The sequence below is a fragment of the Pseudophryne corroboree genome, chromosome 9 (genome assembly GCF_028390025.1).
Source record: "Pseudophryne corroboree isolate aPseCor3 chromosome 9, aPseCor3.hap2, whole genome shotgun sequence".
NCBI lineage: Eukaryota > Metazoa > Chordata > Amphibia > Anura > Myobatrachidae > Pseudophryne > Pseudophryne corroboree.
This window is the reverse complement of record NC_086452.1, coordinates 477368866-477396568: the sequence shown is the minus strand read 5'-3', so window position 1 is coordinate 477396568 and position 27703 is coordinate 477368866. Positions and strand designations below refer to the sequence as shown.

Below are 27703 nucleotides of genomic sequence, written 5' to 3'. Positions count from 1 at the left end.
CCCATACATGGAGGAGTACACACACACGCAGCCCATACATGGAGGAGTACACACACACGCAGCCCATACATGGAGGAGTACACACACACGCAGCCCATACATGGAGGAGTACACACACACGCAGCCCATACATGGAGGAGTACACACACACGCAGCCCATACATGGAGGAGTACACACACACGCAGCCCATACATGGAGGAGTACACACACACGCAGCCCATACATGGAGGAGTACACACACACGCAGCCCACACATGGAGGAGTACACACACATGCAGCCCATACATGGAGGAGTACACACACACGCAGCCCACACATGGAGGAGTACACACACATGCAGCCCATACATGGAGGAGTACACACACACGCAGCCCACACATGGAGGAGTACACACACATGCAGCCCATACATGGAGGAGTACACACACATGCAGCCCATACATGGAGGAGTACACACACATGCAGCCCATACATGGAGGAGTACACACACACGCAGCCCACACATGGAGGAGTACACACACATGCAGCCCATACATGGAGGAGTACACACACACGCAGCCCACACATGGAGGAGTACACACACATGCAGCCCATACATGGAGGAGTACACACACACGCAGCCCATACATGGAGGAGTACACACACACGCAGCCCACACATGGAGGAGTACACACACATGCAGCCCATACATGGAGGAGTACACACACACGCAGCCCACACATGGAGGAGTACACACACACGCAGCCCATACATGGAGGAGTACACACACACGCAGCCCACACATGGAGGAGTACACACACATGCAGCCCATACATGGAGGAGTACACACACACGCAGCCCACACATGGAGGAGTACACACACACGCAGCCCACACATGGAGGAGTGGGTCACTACATCAGTTTACAAGCGGCAGCTTCCCATGAAGAAAACACTGTCCCCCAGGGGTTCTCTGTAGTGGATTCTATACAGGTCACCCGCAGCGCTGCACACAGAGTGATGACTGTGGGGTGTATTGGTAATGACAGGGTGTAGGTGGCACCATCTGTGTATGTCCCTGTACTGTCCTAGAAAAGGAGAGACTATCTAACATGACGTCATGTAATTGCTGAACACACAGACATGCGCAGAAACGGTTTTGTGCACCAACTTGTCTATGACCTCAGTATTTGTGCAGCTAGATAGAGCGCAGACGCATCATTGTTTGTATTAATAACCGGAGACCCCCCCCCAGGGTAAAAGACACCGTCAGTTTCCACGCTAATCAATCTGGATGTCTAAGAGAATTAGGCAATATGGCTCCCCAGACTCCTGTATAAACCGAGCCACGGCTTTCTGTCTAGGGATTTCAGCCAGTGCTTGCTTTATTCGGGCTCTGCACGTGTAACTGACAGGCCCTGTATTACAGAGACAGGAGCATTACAGCAGGCAGGGGAAGCACCGCCAGGCAATGTGAGCTGGTGCTACCTCCGGCTCTGCACGTGTAACGGACAGGCCCTGTATTACAGAGACAGGAGCATTACAGCAGGCAGGGGAAGCACCGCCAGGCAATGTGAGCTGGTGCTACCTCCGGCTCTGCACGAGTAACGGACAGGCCCTGTATTACAGAGACAGGAGCATTACAGCAGGCAGGGGAAAGCACCGCCAGGTAATGTGAGCTGGTGCTACCTCCGGCTCTGCACGTGTAACGGACAGGCCTGTATTACAGAGACAGGAGCATTACAGCAGGCAGGGGAAAGCACCGCCAGGCAATGTAAGCTGCTGCTACCTCCGGCTCTGCACGTGTAACAGACAGGCACTGTATTACATAGACAGGAGCATTACAGCAGGCAGGGGAAAGCACCGCCAGGCAATGTGAGCTGCTGCTACCTCCGGCTCTGCATGTGTAACGGACAGGCCTGTATTACAGAGACAGGAGCATTACAGCAGGCAGGGGAAAGCACCGCCAGGCAATGTGAGCTGGTGCTACCTCCGGCTCTGCACGTGTAACGGACAGGCCCTGTATTACAGAGACAGGAGCATTACAGCAGGCAGGGGAAAGCACCGCCAGGCAATGTGAGCTGGTGCTACCTCCGGGCTCTGTATGTGTAACGGACAGGCCCTGTATTACAGAGACAGGAGCATTACAGCAGGCAGGGGAAAGCACCGCCAGGCAATGTGAGCTGCTGCTACCTCCGGCTCTGCACGTGTAACGGACAGGCCTGTATTACAGAGACAGGAGCATTACAGCAGGCAGGGGAAAGCACCGCCAGGTAATGTGAGCTGGTGCTACCTCCGGCTCTGTATGTGTAACGGACAGGCCCTGTATTACAGAGACAGGAGCATTACAGCAGGCAGGGGAAAGCACCGCCAGGCAATGTGAGCTGGTGCTACCTCCGGCTCTGTATGTGTAACGGACAGACCATGTATTAGAGAGACAGGAACATTACAGCAGGCAGGGGAAAGCACCGCCAGGCAATGTGAGCTGCTGCTGCCTTCGGCTCTGCACGTGTAACGGACAGGCCTGTATTACAGAGACAGGAGCATTACAGCAGGTAGGGGAAAGCACCGCCAGGCAATGTGAGCTGCTGCTACCTCCGGCTCTGTATGTGTAACGGACAGGCCCTGTATTACAGAGACCGGAGCATTACAGCAGGCAGGGGAAAGCACCGCCAGGCAATGTGAGCTGCTGCTACCTCCGGCTCTGTATGTGTAACGGACAGGCCCTGTATTACAGAGACAGGAGCATTACAGCAGGCAGGGGAAAGCACCGCCAGGCAATGTGAGCTGGTGCTACCTCCGGCTCTGCACGTGTAACTGACAGGCCCTGTATTACAGAGACAGGAGCATTACAGCAGGCAGGGGAAAGCACCGCCAGGCAATGTGAGCTGGTGCTACCTCCGGCTCTGCACGTGTAACTGACAGGCCTTGTATTACAGAGACAGGAGCATTACAGCAGGCAGGGGAAAGCACCGCCAGGCAATGTGAGCTGCTGCTACCTCCGGCTCTGCACGTGTAACGGACAGGCCTGTATTACAGAGACAGGAGCATTACAGCAGGCAGGGGAAGCACCGCCAGGCAATGTGAGCTGGTGCTACCTCCAGCTCTGTATGTGTAACGGACAGGCCTGTATTACAGAGACAGGAGCATTACAGCAGGCAGGGGAAAGCACCGCCAGGCAATGTGAGCTAGTGCTACCTCCGGCTCTGTATGTGTAACGGACAGGCCCTGTATTACAGAGACAGGAACATTACAGCAGGCAGGGGAAGCACCGCCAGGCAATGTGAGCTGGTGCTACCTCCGGCTCTGCACGTGTAACGGACAGGCCCTGTATTACAGAAACAGGAGCATTACAGCAGGCAGGGGAAGCACCGCCAGGCAATGTGAGCTGGTGCTACCTCCGGCTCTGCACGTGTAACGGACAGGCCCTGTATTACAGAAACAGGAGCATTACAGCAGGCAGGGGAAGCACCGCCAGGCAATGTGAGCTGGTGCTACCTCCGGCTCTGCACGTGTAACGGACAGGCCCTGTATTACAGAGACAGGAGCATTACAGCAGGCAGGGGAAGCACCGCCAGGCAATGTGAGCTGGTGCTACCTCCGGCTCTGCACGTGTAACGGACAGGCCCTGTATTACAGAGACAGGAGCATTACAGCAGGCAGGGGAAAGCACAGGCCTTGCTGTCCGCTGTATGTGGTGTGCACAGGATAAGCAGGAGGTCCTGTTTCTATAGTGTCCATCTGCTTACAGGCCTGAACTCACACCGCTCATTTACACCAAGATGCTTTCCCCCCTAGAGTATCACTACAAATACTAATCTCCTAACATTGGTGACAGGTACAGATTTCCTCGGGGACAGTCAGTTTATTCTTTCCGCATTTTTCATGGCATCTGCCGCAATATTATTTCTGAACTTAAATCGTATAATTGGAAAACAACCACCACCCCACACGCACACTTACTGTTCCCCCCTTAGACTCCTGCGTGGGGTTGTCAGTGCGTCGGCTCAGGGAAGATCTGCAGAGAGAAAACAGGAGTAGTCAATTGGGAAACACGAGTATGGGACCTATGATTGTCCTGACGAAGAGTCCATGAAAGGACTAATAGTAAAGATATGCCCAGTAATACATTCTTCCTCCCCAGCAGGCAGGTCTCTATCAGTAATTCCCCCCATACATGTGTTTTTACCAGTCATCCAGCAAACAAGGAGTTAATGTGCTATTAATTCTAGAAGGACTCCGCGTACCAGGTAAAGTAGTGGCCAGCATACAGTGTCTGGGAGACTTCTCCATACAGACACCCGCAAGATCATCGCAGCTAATTGGATTGAGCCCTTATAACGCTCATATTATAACTATTACTATGTTATAAATAACATTAGAACAATTATAGCCAGCCCAGGTAATAGTGATGGTAGACGGGTCCTAGGTCCATTCTTAGAGAAAGATGACAATATGGGCCTGCTGCTATAATGATGATCGTGTACCACAGACAGTCCGGCGCCAGTACAATCACCTGCCGGTCCTCTTGTTTTACCTCCCTTTACACTGCAGAGGCCTTCAAGTAAATTGGAGGAAAATTACATGGCACCAACATAGGGTCTACCAAAACACCTTCAGGTCCCTTGTTCTTCAGTAGCAATCAAGATCACCATGTCAACATCTGTCTGGCCCCAATCTGACGTCACACTTATGAATGAAGAGCCCGTTCGCCGCAGTCTACAGCATCTCTGTTCCCCAGCCCTCCACCGCTGGTCTCACTAAAAGCTTATGGTCCTTCCAACACTCCGTTCTAGTACGTATATAAGGAGCTTAGGCCAAAGGCCTCAGGACAACATTGAAGAGCAGCAGCCGGTCAACCCCGAAGGCAGATATCTGTCATCACTAATATCCAGTCGGTCCTGAATGGCAAAGGGATAAAATCTGTTCAGATGGTTGACACTGAGCCACCAAAAGAAGCAACAGACACCTCCTTGGAGGAGACTGCCCGATGAGCTGACTGCTCAAGGGATTGTCTGGCAATTCAATAGGAGCATAATCTAGAACAGAAAAGACCATAGTCCTAACACCTCCACACAACAGATCTGTCTGAGAAGCAACAGAGCCCATAGTCACTGCAATGAGAGAAACTCATCCAAACTAATAGTATAATATAGGTCTGAGAAGAAGGGACCAGTCCTCTTAGACTCTGTCAACCTAACAAGCCATAAGCCACAGCAAACGTCACACTGACAATTTAGACTGACATCCTAACCACAAATAGCCCAGGCTCTCTGGTGTCTCCTGGACGTGCACAACCATTGTCCATAATAAAGAGCTAGCATTAGCAGACTGCAGATTTCCAGGGACAAGCAGGGGGTAAGAAACCATTGCAAATATATCGAAATATGGCTTCTCATTTCCTACCTGTGCATCCTAAGGAGACACAGAATATGAACTGGAACATCAGAGATCTCAGATGGCTATGGGAAGATCACCCATTATTCCACTATCCTCACCAGGGAAGGATAAAATTCAACCCACTCACCAGACAACTTACCTGAAGCTGAACGTAAGCTCTGCGACAGACCCAACTGAAATATCTGCCCTATTATGCTAGTTCTTCCAGATTGGCTAAGCCACCCATAAACATGCACAGCATCCAGCAATACATCGCTCACATTGCCAAAAGAGAACCAACCCATGAAGGGGTCTTTAATTTTGCTGTCTGCATTTTTCAAGAGCCACACCTAATGATGGGAATGGAGCGTTAGGTAGTGGCGTTCCTACAGCTGGGTACACATTATCACTTACCGAGTGTGTACCCAGCCAGAGCCTTGGTGAGAGTTTACCGGCTACCGTTCCTACATACACACCTATACAACAGTAGGGCCGATCAGCCGATATCCGGTGACTGCGCAGACCGTCATATAGCTGCGTTCCCAGCATCAGAAACCCGACATGGCTCTAGCACAGGGCCTACTCCGCACATCTGCATCTAATGACTGTTGGGAGAGTTCTAGGTGTGTTTCTGCGTCTTGTGTACACTCAGTGTGCCATAATCCTGATGACTGCATTGTTAATAAACCCTTCTTTGCTTTATCAATATAAAAACACATCTTACTCGAAGCTTTCCAACTTTAACCTTTTAAAGGGAGAGACAACTAGTTTCTGTGGGTTGGACTCGGGTGTGTCAATATCAAAGGCGAGGTCAAGATTGATGTCATCCCCCAAGACCGGAGGGCGGAGTCTTGGCCTCTGCAGTCCGATTGGCGCTGGGCTGAGAAAGAAAAAGGACATAATTAAAATCAGGACGCCAGCCTCCGGTATATCACACCGCCATTATCCAGGCAGGAAGTAATGCAGAGTACGTAACATAAGCAGCTGTTGCAGGATCTCATATCCGGGTTATGGAATCTCACAACAGTGTAAATAATGTCACTGCAGATAGGAAATGGAATAAGCTGTTAGAGCATCTACAGTGGCGCAAAAATAATCAACGAAAAAGATGAGTGATGACGTGCAATGTCCGACGTCTCTGGAATTCTGCGCGCTCGCTGGACAGGGAAGGAGGTATAATGTTAAATATTTAACATTTGATATTTCCTCATGTTGAGCAGCGCATTTTCTTATTCACATTAGAAAAAGAAAGAAGGTAAATAATGAAAACGCAAAGCAGAGCCTGTGCCAAAATGTCTTATGCTGAGGGCGTGTAACCGATCAGCCCAGTTCTCCTCAGCAGTGTCAGCACACCAGCTCCTTCTGGACAGAATATAAAACATCTGGAGAAATAAATATGGAACGGTTCCGAAATGGATCAAAAGCATGTTTATCCTGGGTTCGCGGGCGTGTGCGGCATACACTAGTGCCAGCGCGGGGGCTTGGCTGTGTGCGGCATACACTAGTGCCAGCGCGGGGGCTTGGCTGTGTGCGGCATACACTAGTGCCAGCGCGGGGGCTTGGCTGTGTGCGGCATACACTAGTGCCAGCGCGGGGGCTTGGCTGTGTGCGGCATACACTAGTGCCAGCGCGGGGGCTTGGCTGTGTGCGGCATACACTAGTGCCAGCGCGGGGGCTTGGCTGTGTGCGGCATACACTAGTGCCAGCGCGGGGGCTTGGCTGTGTGCGGCATACACTAGTGCCAGCGCGGGGGCTTGGCTGTGTGCGGCATACACTAGTGCCAGCGCAGGGGCTTGGCTGTGTGCGGCATACACTAGTGCCAGCGCGGGGGCTTGGCTGTGTGCGGCATACACTAGTGCCAGCGCGGGGGCTTGGCTGTGTGCGGCATACACTACTGCCAGCGCGGGGGCTTGGCTGTGTGCGGCATACACTACTGCCAGCGCGGGGGCTTGGCTGTGTGCGGCATACACTACTGCCAGCGCGGGGGCTTGGCTTTGTGCGGCATACACTACTGCCAGCGCGGGGGCTTGGCTGTGTGCGGCATACACTAGTGCCAGCGCCGGGGCTTGGCTGTGTGCGGCATACACTAGTGCCAGCGCGGGGGCTTGGCTGTGTGCGGCATACACTAGTGCCAGCGTGGGGGCTTGGCTGTGTGCGGCATACACTAGTGCCAGCGCGGGGGCTTGGCTTTGTGCGGCATACACTAGTGCCAGCGCGGGGGCTTGGCTGTGTGCGGCATACACTAGTGCCAGCGCGGGGGCTTGGCTGTGTGCGGCATACACTAGTACCAGCGCGGGGGCTTGGCTGTGTGCGGCATACACTAGTGCCAGCGTGGGGGCTTGGCTTTGTGCGGCATACACTACTGCCAGCTTGGCGTGTGCGGCATACACTAGTGCCAGCGCGGGGGCTTGGCTGTGTGCGGCATACACTAGTGCCAGCGCGGGGGCTTGGCTATGTGCGGCATACATTACTGCCAGCGCGGGGGCTTGGCTTTGTGCGGCATACACTAGTGCCAGCGCGGGGGCTTGGCTTTGTGCGGCATACACTAGTGCCAGCATGGGTGCTTGGCGTGTGCGACATATACTACTCCCTGCGTGGGGGCTTGGCGTGTTCGGCATACACTACTGCCAGCGTGGAGTCAGCATGGTAATCATATGGTGGAACACGAGCATGTAGTGCAGTACAAATGTTATTCCATAGCGCAGCTTCCACGTACAACAAGAAGCAATACATCCCCCAATAAATGGCACACCTACCTGTATTATACCCTTGCTGAGATAATATTCACCTATAACGGATTGCTCATAAATACACGACTGGAAATATTCACAAACCTCTCAAATATGAGGCGACTGATGGCTTCGTTAGTAGCAGTCGGGGTGCTCAGGGTCTTCTGCAAAAACTCCACTTTTTTCTTCAAGCTCTGCACAAGATGAGGAAGAGTTACTGCTGAAGGTAACAATAAGATTTTACTTACCGATAAATCTATTTCTCGTAGTCCGTAGTGGATGCTGGGACTCCGTAAGGACCATGGGGAATAGCGGCTCCGCAGGAGACAGGGCACAAAATAAAAGCTTAAGGATCAGGTGGTGTGCACTGGCTCCTCCCCCTATGACCCTGCTCCAAGCCTCAGTTAGGATACTGTGCCCGGACGAGCGTACATAATAAGGAAGGATATTGAATCCCGGGTAAGACTCATACCAGCCACACCAATCACACCGTACAACTTGTGATCTGAACCCAGTTAACAGTATGATAAACGCAAAGGAGCCTCTGAAAAGATGGCTCACAACAATAATAACCCGAATCTTTGTAACAATAACTATATACAAGTATTGCAGACAATCCGCACTAGGGATGGGCGCCCAGCATCCACTACGGACTACGAGAAATAGATTTATCGGTAAGTAAAATCTTATTTTCTCTGACGTCCTAGTGGATGCTGGGACTCCGTAAGGACCATGGGGATTATACCAAAGCTCCCAAACGGGCGGGAGAGTGCGGATGACTCTGCAGCACCGAATGAGAGAACTCCAGGTCCTCCTCAGCCAGGGTATCAAATTTGTAGAATTTAGCAAACGTGTTTGCCCCTGACCAAGTAGCTGCTCGGCAAAGTTGTAAAGCCGAGACCCCTCGGGCAGCCGCCCAAGATGAGCCCACTTTCCTTGTGGAATGGGCTTTTACTGATTTTGGCTGTGGCAATCCTGCCACAGAATGTGCAAGCTGAATTGTACTACAAATCCAACGAGCGATCGTCTGCTTAGAAGCAGGAGCACCCAGCTTGTTGGGTGCATACAGGATAAACAGCGAGTCAGATTTTCTGACTCCAGCCGTCCTGGAAACATATTTTCAAGGCCCTGACAACGTCAAGCAACTTAGAGTCCTCTAAGTCCCTGGTAGCCGCAGGTACCACAATAGGTTGGTTCATGTGAAATGCAGAAACCACCTTAGGTAGAAATTGAGGACGAGTCCTCAATTCCGCCCTGTCAGAATGAAAAATTAAGTAAGGGCTTTTATATGATAAAGCCGCCAATTCTGACACACGCCTGGCTGAAGCCAAGGCTAACAGCATCGACACCTTCCATGTGAGATATTTTAAGTCCACAGTGGAAAGTGGTTCAAACCAATGTGACTTTAGAAAACTCAACACCACATTGAGATCCCAAGGTGCCACTGGAGGCACAAAAGGAGGCTGTATGTGCAGCACCCCTTTTACAAATGTCTGAACTTCAGGTACTGAAGCCAGTTCTTTCTGGAAGAAAATCGACAGGGCCGAAATTTGAACCTTAATGGACCCTAATTTTAGGCCCATAGACAGTCCTGTTTGCAGGAAATGAAGGAAACGACCCAGTTGAAATTCCTCTGTAGGGGCCTTCTTGGCCTCACACCACGCAACATATTTACGCCAAATGCGGTGATAATGTTTTGCGGTTACGTCCTTCCTGGCTTTGACCAGAGTAGGGATGACTTCTTCTGGAATGCCTTTTTCCCTCAGGATCCGGCGTTCAACCGCCATGCCGTCAAACGCAGCCGCGGTAAGTCCTGGAACAGACAAGGCCCCTGCAGTAGCAGGTCCTCTCTTAGAGGTAGAGGCCACGGTTCGTCCGTGAGCATCTCTTGAAGTTCCGGGTACCAAGTCCGTCTTGGCCAATCCGGAACCACGAGTATAGTTCTTACTCCTCTCCTTCTTATGATTCTCAGTACTTTTGGTATGAGAGGCAGAGGAGGGAACACATACACTGACTGGTACACCCACGGCGTTACCAGAGCGTCCACTGCTATTGCCTGAGGGTCCCTTGACCTGGCGCAATATCTGTCCAGTTTTTTGTTTAGACGTGACGCCATCATGTCCACCTTTGGTTTTTCCCAACGGTTTACAATCAGGTGGAAGACTTCTGGGTGAAGTCCCCACTCTCCCGGGTGAAGGTCGTGTCTGCTGAGGAAGTCTGCTTCCCAGTTGTCCACTCCCGGAATGAATACTGCTGACAGTGCTATCACATGATTTTCCGCCCAGCGAAGAATCCTTGCAGCTTCTGCCATTGCCCTCCTGCTTCTCGTGCCGCCCTGTCTGTTTACGTGGGCGACTGACGTGATGTTGTCCGATTGGATCAACACCGCCTGACCCTGAAGCAGAGGTTTTGCTTGACTTAGGGCATTGTAAATGGCCCTTAGTTCCAGAATGTTTATATGAAGAGACGTTTCCAAGCTTGACCACAGGCCCTGGAAATTCCTTCCCTGTGTGACTGCTCCCCAGCCTCTCAGGCTGGCATCCGTGGTTACCAGGATCCAATCCTGAATGCCAAATCTGCGGCCCTCTAGTAGATGAGCACTCTGCAGCCACCACAGGAGAGACACCCTTGTCCTTGGCGACAGGGTTATCCGCTGATGCATCTGCAGATGCGATCCGGACCATTTGTCCAGTAGATCCCACTGAAATGTTCTTGCATGGAATCTTCCGAATGGAATCGCTTCGTAAGAAGCCACCATTTTCCCCAGGACCCTCGTGCACTGATGCACTGAGACCTGTCCTGGTTTTAGGAGGTTCCTGACTAACTCGGATAACTCCCTGGCCTTCTCCTCCGGGAGAAACACCTTCTTCTGGACTGTGTCCAGAATCATTCCTAGGAACAGTAGACGTGTCGTTGGAATCAGCTGCGATTTTGGAATATTTAGAATCCACCCGTGCTGACGTAACACTACCTGAGATAGTGCTACTCCGACTTCTAACTGTTCCCTGGATCTTGCCCTTATCAGGAGATCGTCCAAGTAAGGGATAATGAAAAATAAGATTTTACTTACCGATAAATCTATTTCTCGTAGTCCGTAGTGGATGCTGGGACTCCGTAAGGACCATGGGGAATAGCGGCTCCGCAGGAGACAGGGCACAAAATAAAAGCTTAAGGATCAGGTGGTGTGCACTGGCTCCTCCCCCTATGACCCTCCTCCAAGCCTCAGTTAGGATACTGTGCCCGGACGAGCGTACATAATAAGGAAGGATATTGAATCCCGGGTAAGACTCATACCAGCCACACCAATCACACCGTACAACTTGTGATCTGAACCCAGTTAACAGTATGATAAACGCAAAGGAGCCTCTGAAAAGATGGCTCACAACAATAATAACCCGAATCTTTGTAACAATAACTATATACAAGTATTGCAGACAATCCGCACTAGGGATGGGCGCCCAGCATCCACTACGGACTACGAGAAATAGATTTATCGGTAAGTAAAATCTTATTTTCTCTGACGTCCTAGTGGATGCTGGGACTCCGTAAGGACCATGGGGATTATACCAAAGCTCCCAAACGGGCGGGAGAGTGCGGATGACTCTGCAGCACCGAATGAGAGAACTCCAGGTCCTCCTCAGCCAGGGTATCAAATTTGTAGAATTTAGCAAACGTGTTTGCCCCTGACCAAGTAGCTGCTCGGCAAAGTTGTAAAGCCGAGACCCCTCGGGCAGCCGCCCAAGATGAGCCCACTTTCCTTGTGGAATGGGCTTTTACTGATTTTGGCTGTGGCAATCCTGCCACAGAATGTGCAAGCTGAATTGTACTACAAATCCAATGAGCGATCGTCTGCTTAGAAGCAGGAGCACCCAGCTTGTTGGGTGCATACAGGATAAACAGCGAGTCAGATTTTCTGACTCCAGCCGTCCTGGAAACATATATTTTCAAGGCCCTGACAACGTCAAGCACTTAGAGTCCTCTAAGTCCCTGGTAGCCGCAGGTACCACAATAGGTTGGTTCATGTGAAATGCAGAAACCACCTTAGGTAGAAATTGAGGACGAGTCCTCAATTCCGCCCTGTCAGAATGAAAAATTAAGTAAGGGCTTTTATATGATAAAGCCGCCAATTCTGACACACGCCTGGCTGAAGCCAAGGCTAACAGCATCGACACCTTCCATGTGAGATATTTTAAGTCCACAGTGGAAAGTGGTTCAAACCAATGTGACTTTAGAAAACTCAACACCACATTGAGATCCCAAGGTGCCACTGGAGGCACAAAAGGAGGCTGTATGTGCAGCACCCCTTTTACAAATGTCTGAACTTCAGGTACTGAAGCCAGTTCTTTCTGGAAGAAAATCGACAGGGCCGAAATTTGAACCTTAATGGACCCTAATTTTAGGCCCATAGACAGTCCTGTTTGCAGGAAATGAAGGAAACGACCCAGTTGAAATTCCTCTGTAGGGGCCTTCTTGGCCTCACACCACGCAACATATTTACGCCAAATGCGGTGATAATGTTTTGCGGTTACGTCCTTCCTGGCTTTGACCAGAGTAGGGATGACTTCTTCTGGAATGCCTTTTTCCCTCAGGATCCGGCGTTCAACCGCCATGCCGTCAAACGCAGCCGCGGTAAGTCCTGGAACAGACAAGGCCCCTGCAGTAGCAGGTCCTTTCTTAGAGGTAGAGGCCACGGTTCGTCCGTGAGCATCTCTTGAAGTTCCGGGTACCAAGTCCGTCTTGGCCAATCCGGAACCACGAGTATAGTTCTTACTCCTCTCCTTCTTATGATTCTCAGTACTTTTGGTATGAGAGGCAGAGGAGGGAACACATACACTGACTGGTACACCCACGGCGTTACCAGAGCGTCCACTGCTATTGCCTGAGGGTCCCTTGACCTGGCGCAATATCTGTCCAGTTTTTTGTTTAGACGTGACGCCATCATGTCCACCTTTGGTTTTTCCCAACGGTTTACAATCAGGTGGAAGACTTCTGGGTGAAGTCCCCACTCTCCCGGGTGAAGGTCGTGTCTGCTGAGGAAGTCTGCTTCCCAGTTGTCCACTCCCGGAATGAATACTGCTGACAGTGCTATCACATGATTTTCCGCCCAGCGAAGAATCCTTGCAGCTTCTGCCATTGCCCTCCTGCTTCTCGTGCCGCCCTGTCTGTTTACGTGGGCGACTGACGTGATGTTGTCCGATTGGATCAACACCGCCTGACCCTGAAGCAGAGGTTTTGCTTGACTTAGGGCATTGTAAATGGCCCTTAGTTCCAGAATGTTTATATGAAGAGACGTTTCCAAGCTTGACCACAGGCCCTGGAAATTCCTTCCCTGTGTGACTGCTCCCCAGCCTCTCAGGCTGGCATCCGTGGTTACCAGGATCCAATCCTGAATGCCAAATCTGCGGCCCTCTAGTAGATGAGCACTCTGCAGCCACCACAGGAGAGACACCCTTGTCCTTGGCGACAGGGTTATCCGCTGATGCATCTGCAGATGCGATCCGGACCATTTGTCCAGTAGATCCCACTGAAATGTTCTTGCATGGAATCTTCCGAATGGAATCGCTTCGTAAGAAGCCACCATTTTCCCCAGGACCCTCGTGCACTGATGCACTGAGACCTGTCCTGGTTTTAGGAGGTTCCTGACTAACTCGGATAACTCCCTGGCCTTCTCCTCCGGGAGAAACACCTTCTTCCAGAATCATTCCTAGGAACAGTAGACGTGTCGTTGGAATCAGCTGCGATTTTGGAATATTTAGAATCCACCCGTGCTGACGTAACACTACCTGAGATAGTGCTACTCCGACTTCTAACTGTTCCCTGGATCTTGCCCTTATCAGGAGATCGTCCAAGTAAGGGATAATTAAAATGCCTTTTCTTCGTAGAAGAATCATCATTTCGGCCATTACCTTGGTAAAGACCCGAGGTGCCGTGGACAATCCAAACGGCAGCGTCTGAAACTGATAATGACAGTTTTGTACTACAAACCTGAGGTACCCTTGGTGAGAAGGGTATATCGGGACGTGGAGATAAGCATCTTTGATGTCCAGAGACACCATATAGTCCCCTTCCAGGTTTGCTATCACTGCTCTGAGTGACTCCATCTTGAATTTGAACCTTTTTATGTAAGTGTTCAAGGATTTCAGATTTAAAATTGGTCTCACCGAGCCGTCCGGCTTCGGTACCACAAACAGCGTGGAATAATACCCCTTTCCTTGTTGCAGGAGGGGTACCTTGATTATCACCTGCTGGGAATACAGCTTGTGAATGGCTTCCAAAACTGCCTCCCTGTCGGAGGGAGACTTTGGTAAAGCAGACTTCAGGAAACGACGAGGGGGAAACGCCTCGAATTCCAGTTTGTACCCCTGTGATACTACCTGTAGAATCCAGGGATCCACTTGCGAGTGAGCCCACTGCGCGTTGAAATTCTTGAGACGGGCCCCCACCATATCTGAGTCTGCTTGTAAAGCCCCAGCGTCATGCTGAAGACTTGGCAGAAGCAGGGGAGGGCTTCTGCTCCTGTGAAGCGGCTGCATGGTGCAGTCTTTTTCCTCTTCCTCTGCCCCGGGGCAGAAAAGAGTGGCCTTTTGCTCGCTTGTACTTATGGGAACGAAAGGACTGAGTTTGAAAAGACGGTGTCTTTTTCTGCTGATGTGGAGTGACCTGGGGTAAAAAGGTGGATTTTCCAGCCGTTGCCGTGGCCACCAGGTCCGATAGACCAGCCCCAAATAACTCCTCCCCTTTATACGGCAATACTTCCATGTGCCGTTTGGAATCCGCATCCCCTGACCACTGTCGCGTCCATAACGCTCTTCTGGCAGAGATGGACATAGCACTTACTCTTGATGCCAGGGTGCAAATATCCCTCTGTGCATCACGCATATATAGTAATGCATCCTTTAAATGTTCTATAGTTAACAAAATATTGTCCCTATCCAGGGTATCAATATTCTCGGTCAGGGAATCCGACCATGCGACTCCAGCACTGCACATCCAGGCTGAGGCGATTGCTGGTCGCAGTATAACACCAGTATGTGTGTATATACTTTTTAGGATATTTTCCAGCCTTCTATCAGCTGGTTCTTTGAGGGTAGCCGTATCAGGAGACGGTAACGCTACTTGTTTTGATAAACGTGTGAGCGCCTTATCTACCCTAGGGGGTGTTTCCCAACGCGCCCTAACCTCTGGCGGGAAAGGATATAATGCTAATAATTTTTTAGAAATTAGCTGTTTTTTATCGGGGGAAACCCACGCTTTTTCACACACCTCATTAATTTCCTCTGACTCAGGAAAAAATATTGGTAGTTTTTTCTCACCCCACATAATACCCTTCTTTGTGGTACTTGTAGTGTCAGAAAGGTTCAATGCCTCTTTCATTGCCGTGATCATGTAACGTGTGGCCCTACTGGACATTACGTTTGTCTCGTCACCGTCGACACTAGACTCAGTATCTGTGTCAGGGTCTGTGTCGACCCACTGAGGTAACGGGCGTTTTAGCGCCCCTGACGGTGTTTGAGACGCCTGGACAGGCACTAAATTGATTTGCCGGCTGTCTCACGTCGTCAACAGTTTTTTGCAAATTGCTGACATTATTACTTAATTGTTTAAATACAATCATCCAGTCAGGTGTCGACTCCCTAGGGGGTGACATCACCAACACAGGCAACTGCTCCGCCTCCACATCATTTTCCTCCTCATACATGTCGACACACGCGTACCAACACACAGCACACACACCGGGAATGCTCTGATAGAGGACAGGACCCCACTTAGCCCTTTGGAGAGACAGAGGGAGAGTCTGCCAGCACACACCCAGCGCTATATATATATACAGGGATAACCTTATATAAGTGTTACTCCCTTATAGCTGCTGTTAATATATTTATTTGCTGCCAAACGTGCCCCCCCTTCTCTTTTTTACCCTGATTCTGAAGCAGGACTGCAGGGGAGAGTCAGGGAGCCGTCCTTCCAGCGGAGCTGTGAGGGAAAATGGCGCTTGTGTGCTGAGGAGATAGGCTCCGCCCCTTCACGACGTCCTTATCTCCCGCTTTTTTGTGTAAAATGGCAGGGGATTAAAATACATCCATATAGCCCAGGAGCTATATGTGATGTATTCTGTTTTGCCACCTAAGGTATTCTGTTATATTGCGTCTCAGGGCGCTCCCCCCCCAGCGCCCTGCACCCTCAGTGACCGGAGTGTGAAGTGTGCTGAGAGCAATGGCGCACAGCTGCGGTGCTGTGCGCTACCTTAGTCTGAAGACAGGATGTCTTCTGCCGCCGATTTCACCGGACCTCTTCGTCTCTTCTGGCTCTGTAAGGGGGACGGCGGCGCGGCTCCGGTGACCCATCCAGGCTGAACCTGTGATCGTCCCGCTGGAGCTAGTGTCCAGTAGCCTAAGAAACCCAATCCACTCTGCACTCAGGTGAGTCCGTTTCTTCTCCCCTTAGTCCCACGATGCAGTGAGCCTGTTGCCAGCAGGACTCACTGAAAATAAAAAAACCTAACTAAACTTTTATTCTAAGCAGCTCAGGAGAGCCACCTAGATTGCACCCTTCTCGGCCGGGCACAAAAATCTAACTGAGGCTTGGAGGAGGGTCATAGGGGGAGGAGCCAGTGCACACCACCTGATCCTTAAGCTTTTATTTTGTGCCCTGTCTCCTGCGGAGCCGCTATTCCCCATGGTCCTTACGGAGTCCCAGCATCCACTAGGACGTCAGAGAAATGGGGGTAATTCCAAGTTGATCGCAGCAGGATTTTTTATAGCAATTGGGCAAAACCATGTGCACTGCAGGGGAGGCAAATATACCATGTGCAGAGAGAGTTAGATTTGGGTGGGTTATTTTGTTTCTGTGCAGGGTAAATACTGGCTGCTTTATTTTTACACTGCAATTTAGATTGCAGATTGAACACACCCCACCCAAATCTAACTCTCTCTGCACATGTTACATCTGCCTCCCCTGCAGTGCACATGGTTTTGCCCAATTGCTAACAACTTGAAGCTGCGATCAACTCAGAATTACCCCCCATATACTGTATGACAACGCTCAGCAGCGCCACTCGTGGAGAGGAAAGGTACTACCTGTACTGGTTCTAGATTATAATTATCACCTCCCCTAAATCTGCCTCCAGACAGCTCACAGCAGAACACAACACACGCTGTCCCTGTAATCTGCAACTCTTCCAATAACGGACCTCTCACACAAACACATATGGAATGGCAACAGAACCTACTGACCAGGATTTATAACTTAGGGCTGCACCGTTCACAGCTAGAAATCACTATAACACCGAATGGCATACAATAGATCCATTAGCTGGCCACAAGGGGGCAGTAGCTCATCTTACCATGATTTCCTTGTCCGCATTGTGCAGCTCCTTCTGTGAGGCACTGAGCTCCTCCCGCACCTTCCCCAGTTCAGCCTCGGATTTCTGTGCCTGATAGTGAACATTGTGGTTAGGGACAAGAAGTAGATATGCCGAGGAACGAATCAAAGCCTAGAGGTAACAGGAGGTAAGACTTGGGGGGTATATTTACTAAAGTGCAGATGTTACCTATAGCAACTAATCCCATACTACTTATTAATCTAGCACCTTCTAGAAGACAATAGCTAGAATCTATGTGCAACATGTCCACTTCTGTAAATATACCTCTAGGTTTCTGTGCTAGGTGATTACACCAAGGGATGCCTTCCATATTCCTCAGCACCAGACAACATTGGCTTCATTAGATGCAAATCAACACATTTTACAGGAAAATAAAATAACACAGAAATGACCCGACGAGTAATGTATGTATCAATTATTTATACAGTGCCACAATCATACACAGTGCTGTACACAGAACGTTTGTTGCTCTCCGCTGGAGCTTAGGGTCTAAATATCAACAACACAGTTAATATGGTTAGTATCTAAATAACCTATCACGCAGTGGATCTAGGCCCGGCCCCCGCCCCCATAAGCAGACGCTGGATCTAGGCCCGGCCCCCGCCCCCATAAGCAGACGCTGGATCTAGGCCCGGCTCCCGCCCCCATAAGCAGACGCTGGATCAAGGCCCGGCCCCCCGCCCCCATAAGCAGACGCTGGATCAAGGCCCGGCCCCCGCCCCCATAAGCAGACGCTGGATCAAGGCCCGGCCCCCGCCCCCATAAGCAGACGCTGGATCAAGGCCCGGCCCCCCGCCCCCATAAGCAGACGCTGGATCTAGGCCCGCCCCCGCAGACGATGGATCTAGGCCCGGCCCCGACCCCATAAGCAGACACTGGAACTAGGCCCGGCCCCCATAAGCAGACGCTGGATCTAGGCCCGGCCCCCGCCCCCATGAGCAGATGCTGGATCTAGGCCCGGCCCTCGCCCCCATGAGCAGACGCTGGATCTAGGCCCGGCCCCCGCCCCCATGAGCAGACGCTGGATCTAGGCCCGGCCCCCATAAGCAGACGCTGGAACTAGGCCCGGCCCCCGGACCCATAAGCAGACGCTGGAACTAGGCCCGGCCCCCGCCCCCATAAGCAGACGCTGGATCTAGGCCCGGCCCCCGCCCCCATAAGCAGACGCTGGATCTAGGCCCGGCCCCCGCCCCCATAAGCAGACGCTGGAACTAGGCCCGGCCCCCGCCCCCATAAGCAGACGCTGGATCTAGGCCCGGCCCCCGCCTGCATAAGCAGACGCTGGAACTAGGCCCGGCCCCCATAAGCAGACGCTGAAACTATGCCCGGCCACCGCCCCCATAAGCAGACGCTGGAACTAGGCACGGCCCCCGCCCCCATAAGCAGACGCTGGATCTAGGCCCGGCCCCCGCCCCCATAAGCAGACGCTGGATCTAGGCCCGGCCCCCGCCCCCATTAGCAGACGCTGGAACTAGGCCCGGCCCCCGCCCCCATAAGCAGACGCTGGATCTAGGCCCGGCCCCCGCCCCCATAAGCAGACGCTGGAACTAGGCCCGGCCCCCGCCCCCATAAGCAGACGCTGGATCAAGGCCCGGCCCCCCGCCCCCATAAGCAGACGCTGGATCTAGGCCCGGCCCCCGCCCCCATAAGCAGACGCTGGATCTAGGCCCGGCCCCCGCCCCCATAAGCAGACGCTGGATCTAGGCCCGCCCCCGCCCCCATAAGCAGACGATGGATCTAGGCCCGGCCCCGACCCCAAAAGCAGACACTGGAACTAGGCCCGGCCCCCATAAGCAGACGCTGGAACTAGGCCCGGCTCCCGCCCCCATAAGCAGACGCTGGATCTAGGCCCGCCCCCCGCCCCCATAAGCAGACGCTGGAACTAGGCCCGGCCCCCGCCCCCATAAGCAGACGCTGGAACTAGGCCCGGCCCCCATAAGCAGACACTGAAACTAGGCCCGGCCACCGCCCCCATAAGCAGACGCTGGAACTAGGCACGGCCCCCGCCCCCATAAGCAGACGCTGGATCTAGGCCCGGCCCCCGCCCCCATAAGCAGACGCTGGATCTAGGCCCGGCCCCCGCCCCCATAAGCAGACGCTGGATCTAGGCCCAGCCCCCGCCCCCATGAGCAGACGCTGGAACTAGGCCCGGCCCCCGCCCCCATGAGCAGACGCTGGATCTAGGCCCGGTCCCCGCCCCCATAAGCAGACGCTGGATCTAGGCCCGGCCCCCGCCCCCATAAGCAGACGCTGGATCTAGGCCCGGCCCCCACCCCCATAAGCAGACGCTGGAACTAGGCCCGGCCCCCGCCCCCATAAGCAGACGCTGGATCTAGGCCCGGCCCCCGCCCCCATAAGCAGACGCTGGATCTAGGCCCGGCCCCCGCCCCCATAAGCAGACGCTGGATCTAGGCCCGGCCCCCACCCCCATAAGCAGACGCTGGAACTAGGCCCGGCCCCCGCCCCCATAAGCAGACGCTGGATCTAGGCCCGGCCCCCGCCCCCATAAGCAGACGCTGGATCTAGGCCCGGCCCCCGCCCCCATAAGCAGACGCTGGATCTAGGCCCGGCCCCCGCCCCCATAAGCAGACGCTGGAACTAGGCCCGGCCCCATAAGCAGACGCTGGAACTAGGCCCGGCCCCATAAGCAGACGCTGGAACTAGGCCCGGCCCCCGCCCCCATAAGCAGACGCTGGATCAAGGCCCGGCCCCCGCCCCCATAAGCAGACGCTGGAACTAGGCCCGGCCCCCGCCCCCATAAGCAGACGCTGGATCTAGGCCCGGCCCCCGACCCCATAAGCAGACGCTGGAACTAGCCCTGGCCCCCGACCCCATAAGCAGACACTGGAACTAGGCCCGGCCCCCATAAGCAGACGCTGGAACTAGGCCCGGCCCCCATAAGCAGACGCTGGAACTAGGCCCGGCCCCCATAAGCAGACGCTGGAACTAGGCCCGGCCCCCATAAGCAGACGCTGGAACTAGGCCCGGCCCCCATAAGCAGACGCTGGAACTAGGCCCGGCTCCCGCCCCCATAAGCAGACGCTGGATCTAGGCCCGCCCCCCGCCCCCAAAAGCAGACACTGGAACTAGGCCCGGCCCCCATAAGCAGACGCTGGATCTAGGCCCGCCCCCCGCCCCCATAAGCAGACGCTGGAACTAGGCCCGGCCCCCATAAGCAGACGCTGGAACTAGGCCCGGCCCCCATAAGCAGACGCTGGAGCTAGGCCCGGCCCCCATAAGCAGACGCTGGAACTAGGCCCGGCTCCCGCCCCCATAAGCAGACGATGGATCTAGGCCCGGCCCCGACCCCAAAAGCAGACACTGGAACTAGGCCCGGCCCCCATAAGCAGACGCTGGAACTAGGCCCGGCTCCCGCCCCCATAAGCAGACGCTGGATCTAGGCCCGCCCCCCGCCCCCATAAGCAGACGCTGGAACTAGGCCCGGCCCCCGCCCCCATAAGCAGACGCTGGAACTAGGCCCGGCCCCCATAAGCAGACACTGAAACTAGGCCCGGCCACCGCCCCCATAAGCAGACGCTGGAACTAGGCACGGCCCCCGCCCCCATAAGCAGACGCTGGATCTAGGCCCGGCCCCCGCCCCCATAAGCAGACGCTGGATCTAGGCCCGGCCCCCGCCCCCATAAGCAGACGCTGGATCTAGGCCCGGCCCCCGCCCCCATGAGCAGACGCTGGAACTAGGCCCGGCCCCCGCCCCCATAAGCAGACGCTGGATCTAGGCCCAGCCCCCGCCCCCATGAGCAGACGCTGGATCTAGGCCCGGCCCCCGCCCCCATAAGCAGACGCTGGATCTAGGCCCGGCCCCCACCCCCATAAGCAGACGCTGGAACTAGGCCCGGCCCCCGCCCCCATAAGCAGACGCTGGATCTAGGCCCGGCCCCCGCCCCCATAAGCAGACGCTGGATCTAGGCCCGGCCCCCGCCCCCATAAGCAGACGCTGGATCTAGGCCCGGCCCCCGCCCCCATAAGCAGACGCTGGATCTAGGCCCGGCCCCCGCCCCCATAAGCAGACGCTGGAACTAGGCCCGGCCCCCGGCCCCATAAGCAGACGCTGGAACTAGGCCCGGCCCCATAAGCAGACGCTGGAACTAGGCCCGGCCCCCGCCCCCATAAGCAGACGCTGGATCAAGGCCCGGCCCCCGCCCCCATAAGCAGACGCTGGAACTAGGCCCGGCCCCCGCCCCCATAAGCAGACGCTGGATCTAGGCCCGGCCCCCGCCCCCATAAGCAGACGCTGGATCTAGGCCCGGCCCCCGCCCCCATAAGCAGACGCTGGAACTAGGCCCGGCCCCCGGCCCCATAAGCAGACGCTGGAACTAGGCCCGGCCCCATAAGCAGACGCTGGAACTAGGCCCGGCCCCCGCCCCCATAAGCAGACGCTGGATCAAGGCCCGGCCCCCGCCCCCATAAGCAGACGCTGGAACTAGGCCCGGCCCCCGCCCCCATAAGCAGACGCTGGATCTAGGCCCGGCCCCCGACCCCATAAGCAGACGCTGGAACTAGCCCTGGCCCCCGACCCCATAAGCAGACACTGGAACTAGGCCCGGCCCCCATAAGCAGACGCTGGAACTAGGCCCGGCCCCCATAAGCAGACGCTGGAACTAGGCCCGGCCCCCATAAGCAGACGCTGGAACTAGGCCCGGCCCCCATAAGCAGACGCTGGAACTACGCCCGGCCCCCATAAGCAGACGCTGGAACTACGCCCGGCCCCCATAAGCAGACGCTGGAACTACGCCCGGCCCCCATAAGCAGACGCTGGAACTAGGCCCGGCCCCCATAAGCAGACGCTGGAACTAGGCCCGGCCCCCATAAGCAGACGCTGGAACTAGGCCCGGCCCCCATAAGCAGACGCTGGAACTAGGCCCGGCCCCCGCCCCCATAAGCAGACGCTGGAACTAGGCCCGGCCACCGCCCCCATAAGCAGACGCTGGAACTAGGCCCGGCCCCCGCCCCCATAAGCAGACGCTGGATTTAGGCCCGGCCCCCGACCCCATAAGCAGACGCTGGAACTAGGCCCGGCCCCCATAAGCAGACGCTGGAACTAGGCACGGCCCCCGCCCCCATAAGCAGACGCTGGATCTAGGCCCGGCCCCATAAGCAGACGCTGGAACTAGGCCCGGCCCCCGCCCCCATAAGCAGACGCTGGATCAAGGCCCGGCCCCCGCCCCCATAAGCAGACGCTGGAACTAGGCCCGGCCCCCGCCCCCATAAGCAGACGCTGGATCTAGGCCCGGCCCCCGACCCCATAAGCAGACGCTGGAACTAGCCCTGGCCCCCGACCCCATAAGCAGACGCTGGAACTAGGCCCGGCCCCCATAAGCAGACGCTGGAACTAGGCCCGGCCCCCATAAGCAGACGCTGGAACTAGGCCCGGCCCCCATAAGCAGACGCTGGAACTAGGCCCGGCCCCCATAAGCAGACGCTGGAACTAGGCCCGGCCCCCATAAGCAGACGCTGGAACTAGGCCCGGCCCCCATAAGCAGACGCTGGAACTAGGCCCGGCCCCCATAAGCAGACGCTGGAACTAGGCCCGGCCCCCGCCCCCATAAGCAGACGCTGGAACTAGGCCCGGCCACCGCCCCCATAAGCAGACGCTGGAACTAGGCCCGGCCACCGCCCCCATAAGCAGACACTGGAACTAGGCCCGGCCCCCGCCCCCATAAGCAGACGCTGGATTTAGGCCCGGCCCCCGACCCCATAAGCAGACGCTGGAACTAGGCCCGGCCCCCATAAGCAGACGCTGGAACTAGGCCCGGCCCCCATAAGCAGACGCTGGAACTAGGCCCGGCCCCCATAAGCAGACGCTGGAACTAGGCCCGGCCCCCATAAGCAGACGCTGGAACTAGGCCCGGCCCCGCCCCCATAAGCAGACGCTGGATCTAGGCCCGGCCCCCACCCCCATAAGCAGACGCTGGATCTAGGCCCGGCCCCCGCCCCCATAAGCAGACGCTGGATCTAGGCCCGGCCCCCGGCCCCATAAGCAGACGCTGGAACTAGGCACGGCCCCCGCCCCCATAAGCAGACGCTGGATCTAGGCCCGGCCCCCGCCCCCATAAGCAGACGCTGGATCTAGGCCCGGCCCGGCCCCCGCCCCAATAAGCAGACGCTGGAACTAGGCCCGGCCCCCGCCCCCATAAGCAGACGCTGGATCTAGTCCCGGCCCCCGCCCCCATAAGCTGACGCTGGATCTAGGCCCGGCCCCCATAAGCAGACGCTGGATCTAGGCCCGGCCCCCGGCCCCATAAGCAGACGCTGGAACTAGGCCCGGCCTCCATAAGCAGACGCTGGATCTAGGCCCCGGCCTTCGCGCACATAAGCAGACGCTGGAACTAGGCCCGCCCCCATGAGCAGACGCTGGAACTAGGCACGGCCCCCATAAGCAGACGCTGGATCTAGGCCCCGGCCTTCGCGCACATAAGCAGACGCTGGAACTAGGCCCGCCCCCATGAGCAGACGCTGGAACTAGGCACGGCCCCCGCCCCCATGAGCAGGCGCTGGAACTAGGCCCGGCCCCCACCCCCATGAGCAGGCGCTGGAACTAGGCCCGGCCTCCGCCCCCATGAACAGGCGCAGGAACTAGGCCCGGCCCCCGCCCCCATGAGCAGGCGCTGGAACTAGGCCCGGCCCCCGCCCCCATGAGCAGGCGCTGGAACTAGGCACGGCCCCCGTGAGCAGGCGCTGGAACTAGGCCCGGCCCCCGCCCCCATGAGCAGGCGCTGGAACTAGGCCCGCCCCCCGCGAGCAGGCGCTGGAACTAGGCCCGGCCCCCGCCCCCATAAGCAGACACTGGGTCTAGGCCCGGCCCCAGCCCCCATAAGCAGACGCTGGAACTAGGCACGGCCCTCATGAGCAGGCGCTGGAACTAGGCACGACCCCCGCCCTCCATGCAGACGCTGGAACTAGGCCCCTGTCCTCCATGCAGACACTGGAACTAGGCCCCTGTCCTCCATGCAGACACTGGAACTAGGCCCCTGTCCTCCATGCAGACACTGGAACTAGGCCCCTGTCCTCCATGCAGACACTGGAACTAGGCCCCTGTCCTCCATGCAGACACTGGAACTAGGCCCCTGTCCTCCATGCAGACACTGGAACTAGGCCGCTGTCCTCCATGCAGACACTGAAACTAGGCCCCTGTCCTCCATGCAGACACTGGAACTAGGCCCCTGTCCTCCATGCAGACACTGGAACTAGGCCCCTGTCCTCCATGCAGACACTGGAACTAGGCCCCTGTCCTCCATGCAGACGCTGGAACTAGGCCCCTGTCCTCCATGCAGACACTGGAACTAGGCCCCTGTCCTCCATGCAGACACTGGAACTAGGCCCCTGTCCTCCATGCAGACACTGGAACTAGGCCCCTGTCCTCCATGCAGACACTGGAACTAGGCCCCTGTCCTCCATGCAGACACTGGAACTAGGCCCCTGTCCTCCATGCAGACACTGGAACTAGGCCCCTGTCCTCCATGCAGACACTGGAACTAGGCCCCTGTCCTCCATGCAGACACTGGAACTAGGCCCCTGTCCTCCATGCAGACGCTGGAACTAGGCCCCTGTCCTCCATGCAGACGCTGGAACTAGGCCCCTGTCCTCCATGCAGACGCTGGAACTAGGCCCCTGTCCTCCATGCAGACACTGGAACTAGGCCCCTGTCCTCCATGCAGACACTGGAACTAGGCCCCTGTCCTCCATGCAGACACTGGAACTAGGCCCCTGTCCTCCATGCAGACACTGGAACTAGGCCCCTGTCCTCCATGCAGACACTGGAACTAGGCCCCTGTCCTCCATGCAGACACTGGAACTAGGCCCCTGTCCTCCATGCAGACGCTGGAACTAGGCCCCTGTCCTCCATGCAGACGCTGGAACTAGGCCCCTGTCCTCCATGCAGACGCTGGAACTAGGCCCCTGTCCTCCATGCAGACACTGGAACTAGGCCCCTGTCCTCCATGCAGACGCTGAAACTAGGCCCCTGTCCTCCATGCAGACACTGGAACTAGGCCCCTGTGCTCCATGCACACCTTGTTCTGAGAAGAAAATAACTCCTTCTTCAGCTTCTCTGTCATTTCCGCAGATGATTTCCGCACGTCCTTCAGATTTTCATACTCCCTGCAAGTGCAGACAAGTAACAAAGGGTTAAACCACTTACTCCAATGCTGGTCACCTAGTTCCAGCTCAGATCAGAGTATTAAGTCCCTGCACTACTACAAACCACACAGGGGCAGATTTATAACCTGGAGAAGGTATAAGGAAGTGATAAACCAGTGATATGTGCAAGGTGATAAACACACCAGCCAATCAGATCCTAACTGTTCATTTACATATTGGAGCTGATTGGCTGGTGTGTTTATCACCTTGCACATATCACTGGTTTTATCACTTCTTTATACCTTCTCCAGGTTATACATCTGCCCCATAGTTCTGTGCGGACCTCTGTGACCTGGCACATATCAGAGGGAGCTTCGCCGTCCATATTCTCTCCCTATATAGCAGGGATGGGGAACCTACGGCCCTCCGGCTGTTGTTGAACTACACATACCAGCATGCCTTGCTACAGTTTTGCTATTTGGCCATGCTGAAACTGTTGCAGGGCATGCTGGGATGTTTAGTTCAACAACAGCTGGAGGGCCGAAGATTCCCCATCCATGCTATATAGGATGTGTCGTAATTACATTACTAGAAAGCCACCGACACAGGAGACATAGGGGTATATGCAATTGCGGTCGAATTCCCGAAATTGTCGAATTTCTGGACTTTTTCGCCCCCAAAAAAAAAATAGTCAATGCAATTCAGTACTTTCCGTCAAAAAAACGGACTTTCAAAATTCGACTTTTTGAAATTAGACTTTTGTCAAATTCGACTTTTCTGCAATGATACAAGTGCTGCAATTCGACCAAAGTATATTCAATTGAAGTTTGGAAATTCGACAACAGTGCTTTTAGACAGTAAATTCGACATTTTCAATCCGCCACACTTTGGTGGGTGAAACTAATAAAAAAAATTTAAAACATGTTTTTTTTTGTTTGTTTTTTATTGATAGCATATCTATTTATATTAGAAGGGATTAGGTACTTGGTTTGTCTTTTTTGGAGGCACAAGTATTATTTATATATTTTTTAAAATAATATTATTATTTTTTATTTTTTTTAGATGGAATGGTAAAATTCAGAAAAAAAATGGCGTGGGGTCCCCCCTCCAAAGCATAACCAGCCTCGGGCTCTTCAAGCTGGTCCTGGTTCTAAAAATGCGGGGGGAAAATTGACAGGGGATCCCCCGTATTTTTAAAACCAGCACCGGGCTCTGCGCCTGGTGCAAAAAATACGGGGGACAAAAAGAGTAGGGGTCCCCCGTATTTTATACACCAGCATCGGGCTCCACTAGCTGGACAGATAATGCCACAGCCGGGGGTCACTTTTATACAGTGCCTTGCGGCCGTGGCATTAAATATCCAACTAGTCACCCCTGGCCGGGGTACCCTGGGGGAGTGGGGACCCCTTCAATCAAGGGGTCCCCCCCCCAGCCACCCAAGGGCCAGGGGTGAAGCCCGAGGCAGTCCCCCCCCATCCAAGGGCTGCGGATGGGGGGCTGATAGCCTTGTCAAAAATTGAAAGAATATTGTTTTTTCCAGTAGTACAACAAGTCCCAGCAAGCCTCCCCCGCAAGCTGGTACTTGAAGAACCACAAGTACCAGCATGCGGGAGAAAAACGGGCCCGCTGGTACCTGTAGTACTACTGGGGGAAAAATACCCAAATAAAAACAGGAGACACACACCGTGACAAGTACAACTTTATTACACACTGCCGACACACACAAACTTACCTATGTTGACACGAAGCAGTCGGTCCTCTTCTCCAAGTAGAATCCACGGGTACCTGAAAATAAAAGATAATTATACTCACCTGATCCAGGGTCCAGAGATAAATCCACGTACTTGTCAAAACAACAAAACGAACACCCGACCAGCAGACTGAAATGGGTCCCATGTTGACACATGAGACCCCTTCCCACGAATGCAGACACCCCCGTGACGGCTGTCACTGAAGTGTCTCTTCAGCCAATCAGCGAGTGCAACGTCCTTGCACTCTGCTGATTGGCTCTGTGTGCGTCTGAGCTCAGACAGCGCATCGCAAAGCCTCTCCATTATATTCAATGGTGGGAACTTTGCGGTTAGTGGTGGGGTCACCCGCGGTCAGCGGCTGACCGCGGGTAACCCCGCCGCTGACGGC

At 54.8% G+C, this 27703-nt stretch overlaps 1 protein-coding gene across 3 annotated transcripts in view; it reads right to left on the bottom strand.

Moving 5' to 3' along the window:
* TRAIP (TRAF interacting protein) overlaps positions 1-27703 on the bottom strand; it is a 129337-nt gene that overhangs the window by 8796 nt on the left and 92838 nt on the right. For 2 of the 3 annotated variants that reach the window (XM_063941423.1, XM_063941421.1), the window contains exons 8-12: positions 25498-25585; positions 17429-17518; positions 8191-8279; positions 6081-6236; positions 3941-3995 (exon numbers count right to left, since the gene is read on the bottom strand). In XM_063941423.1, the coding sequence (XP_063797493.1) occupies positions 3941-3995; positions 6081-6236; positions 8191-8279; positions 17429-17518; positions 25498-25585 (478 nt within the window). The remainder of the gene's footprint in view (positions 1-3940; positions 3996-6080; positions 6237-8190; positions 8280-17428; positions 17519-25497; positions 25586-27703) is intronic. The other variant, XM_063941422.1, reaches the window with a different exon arrangement.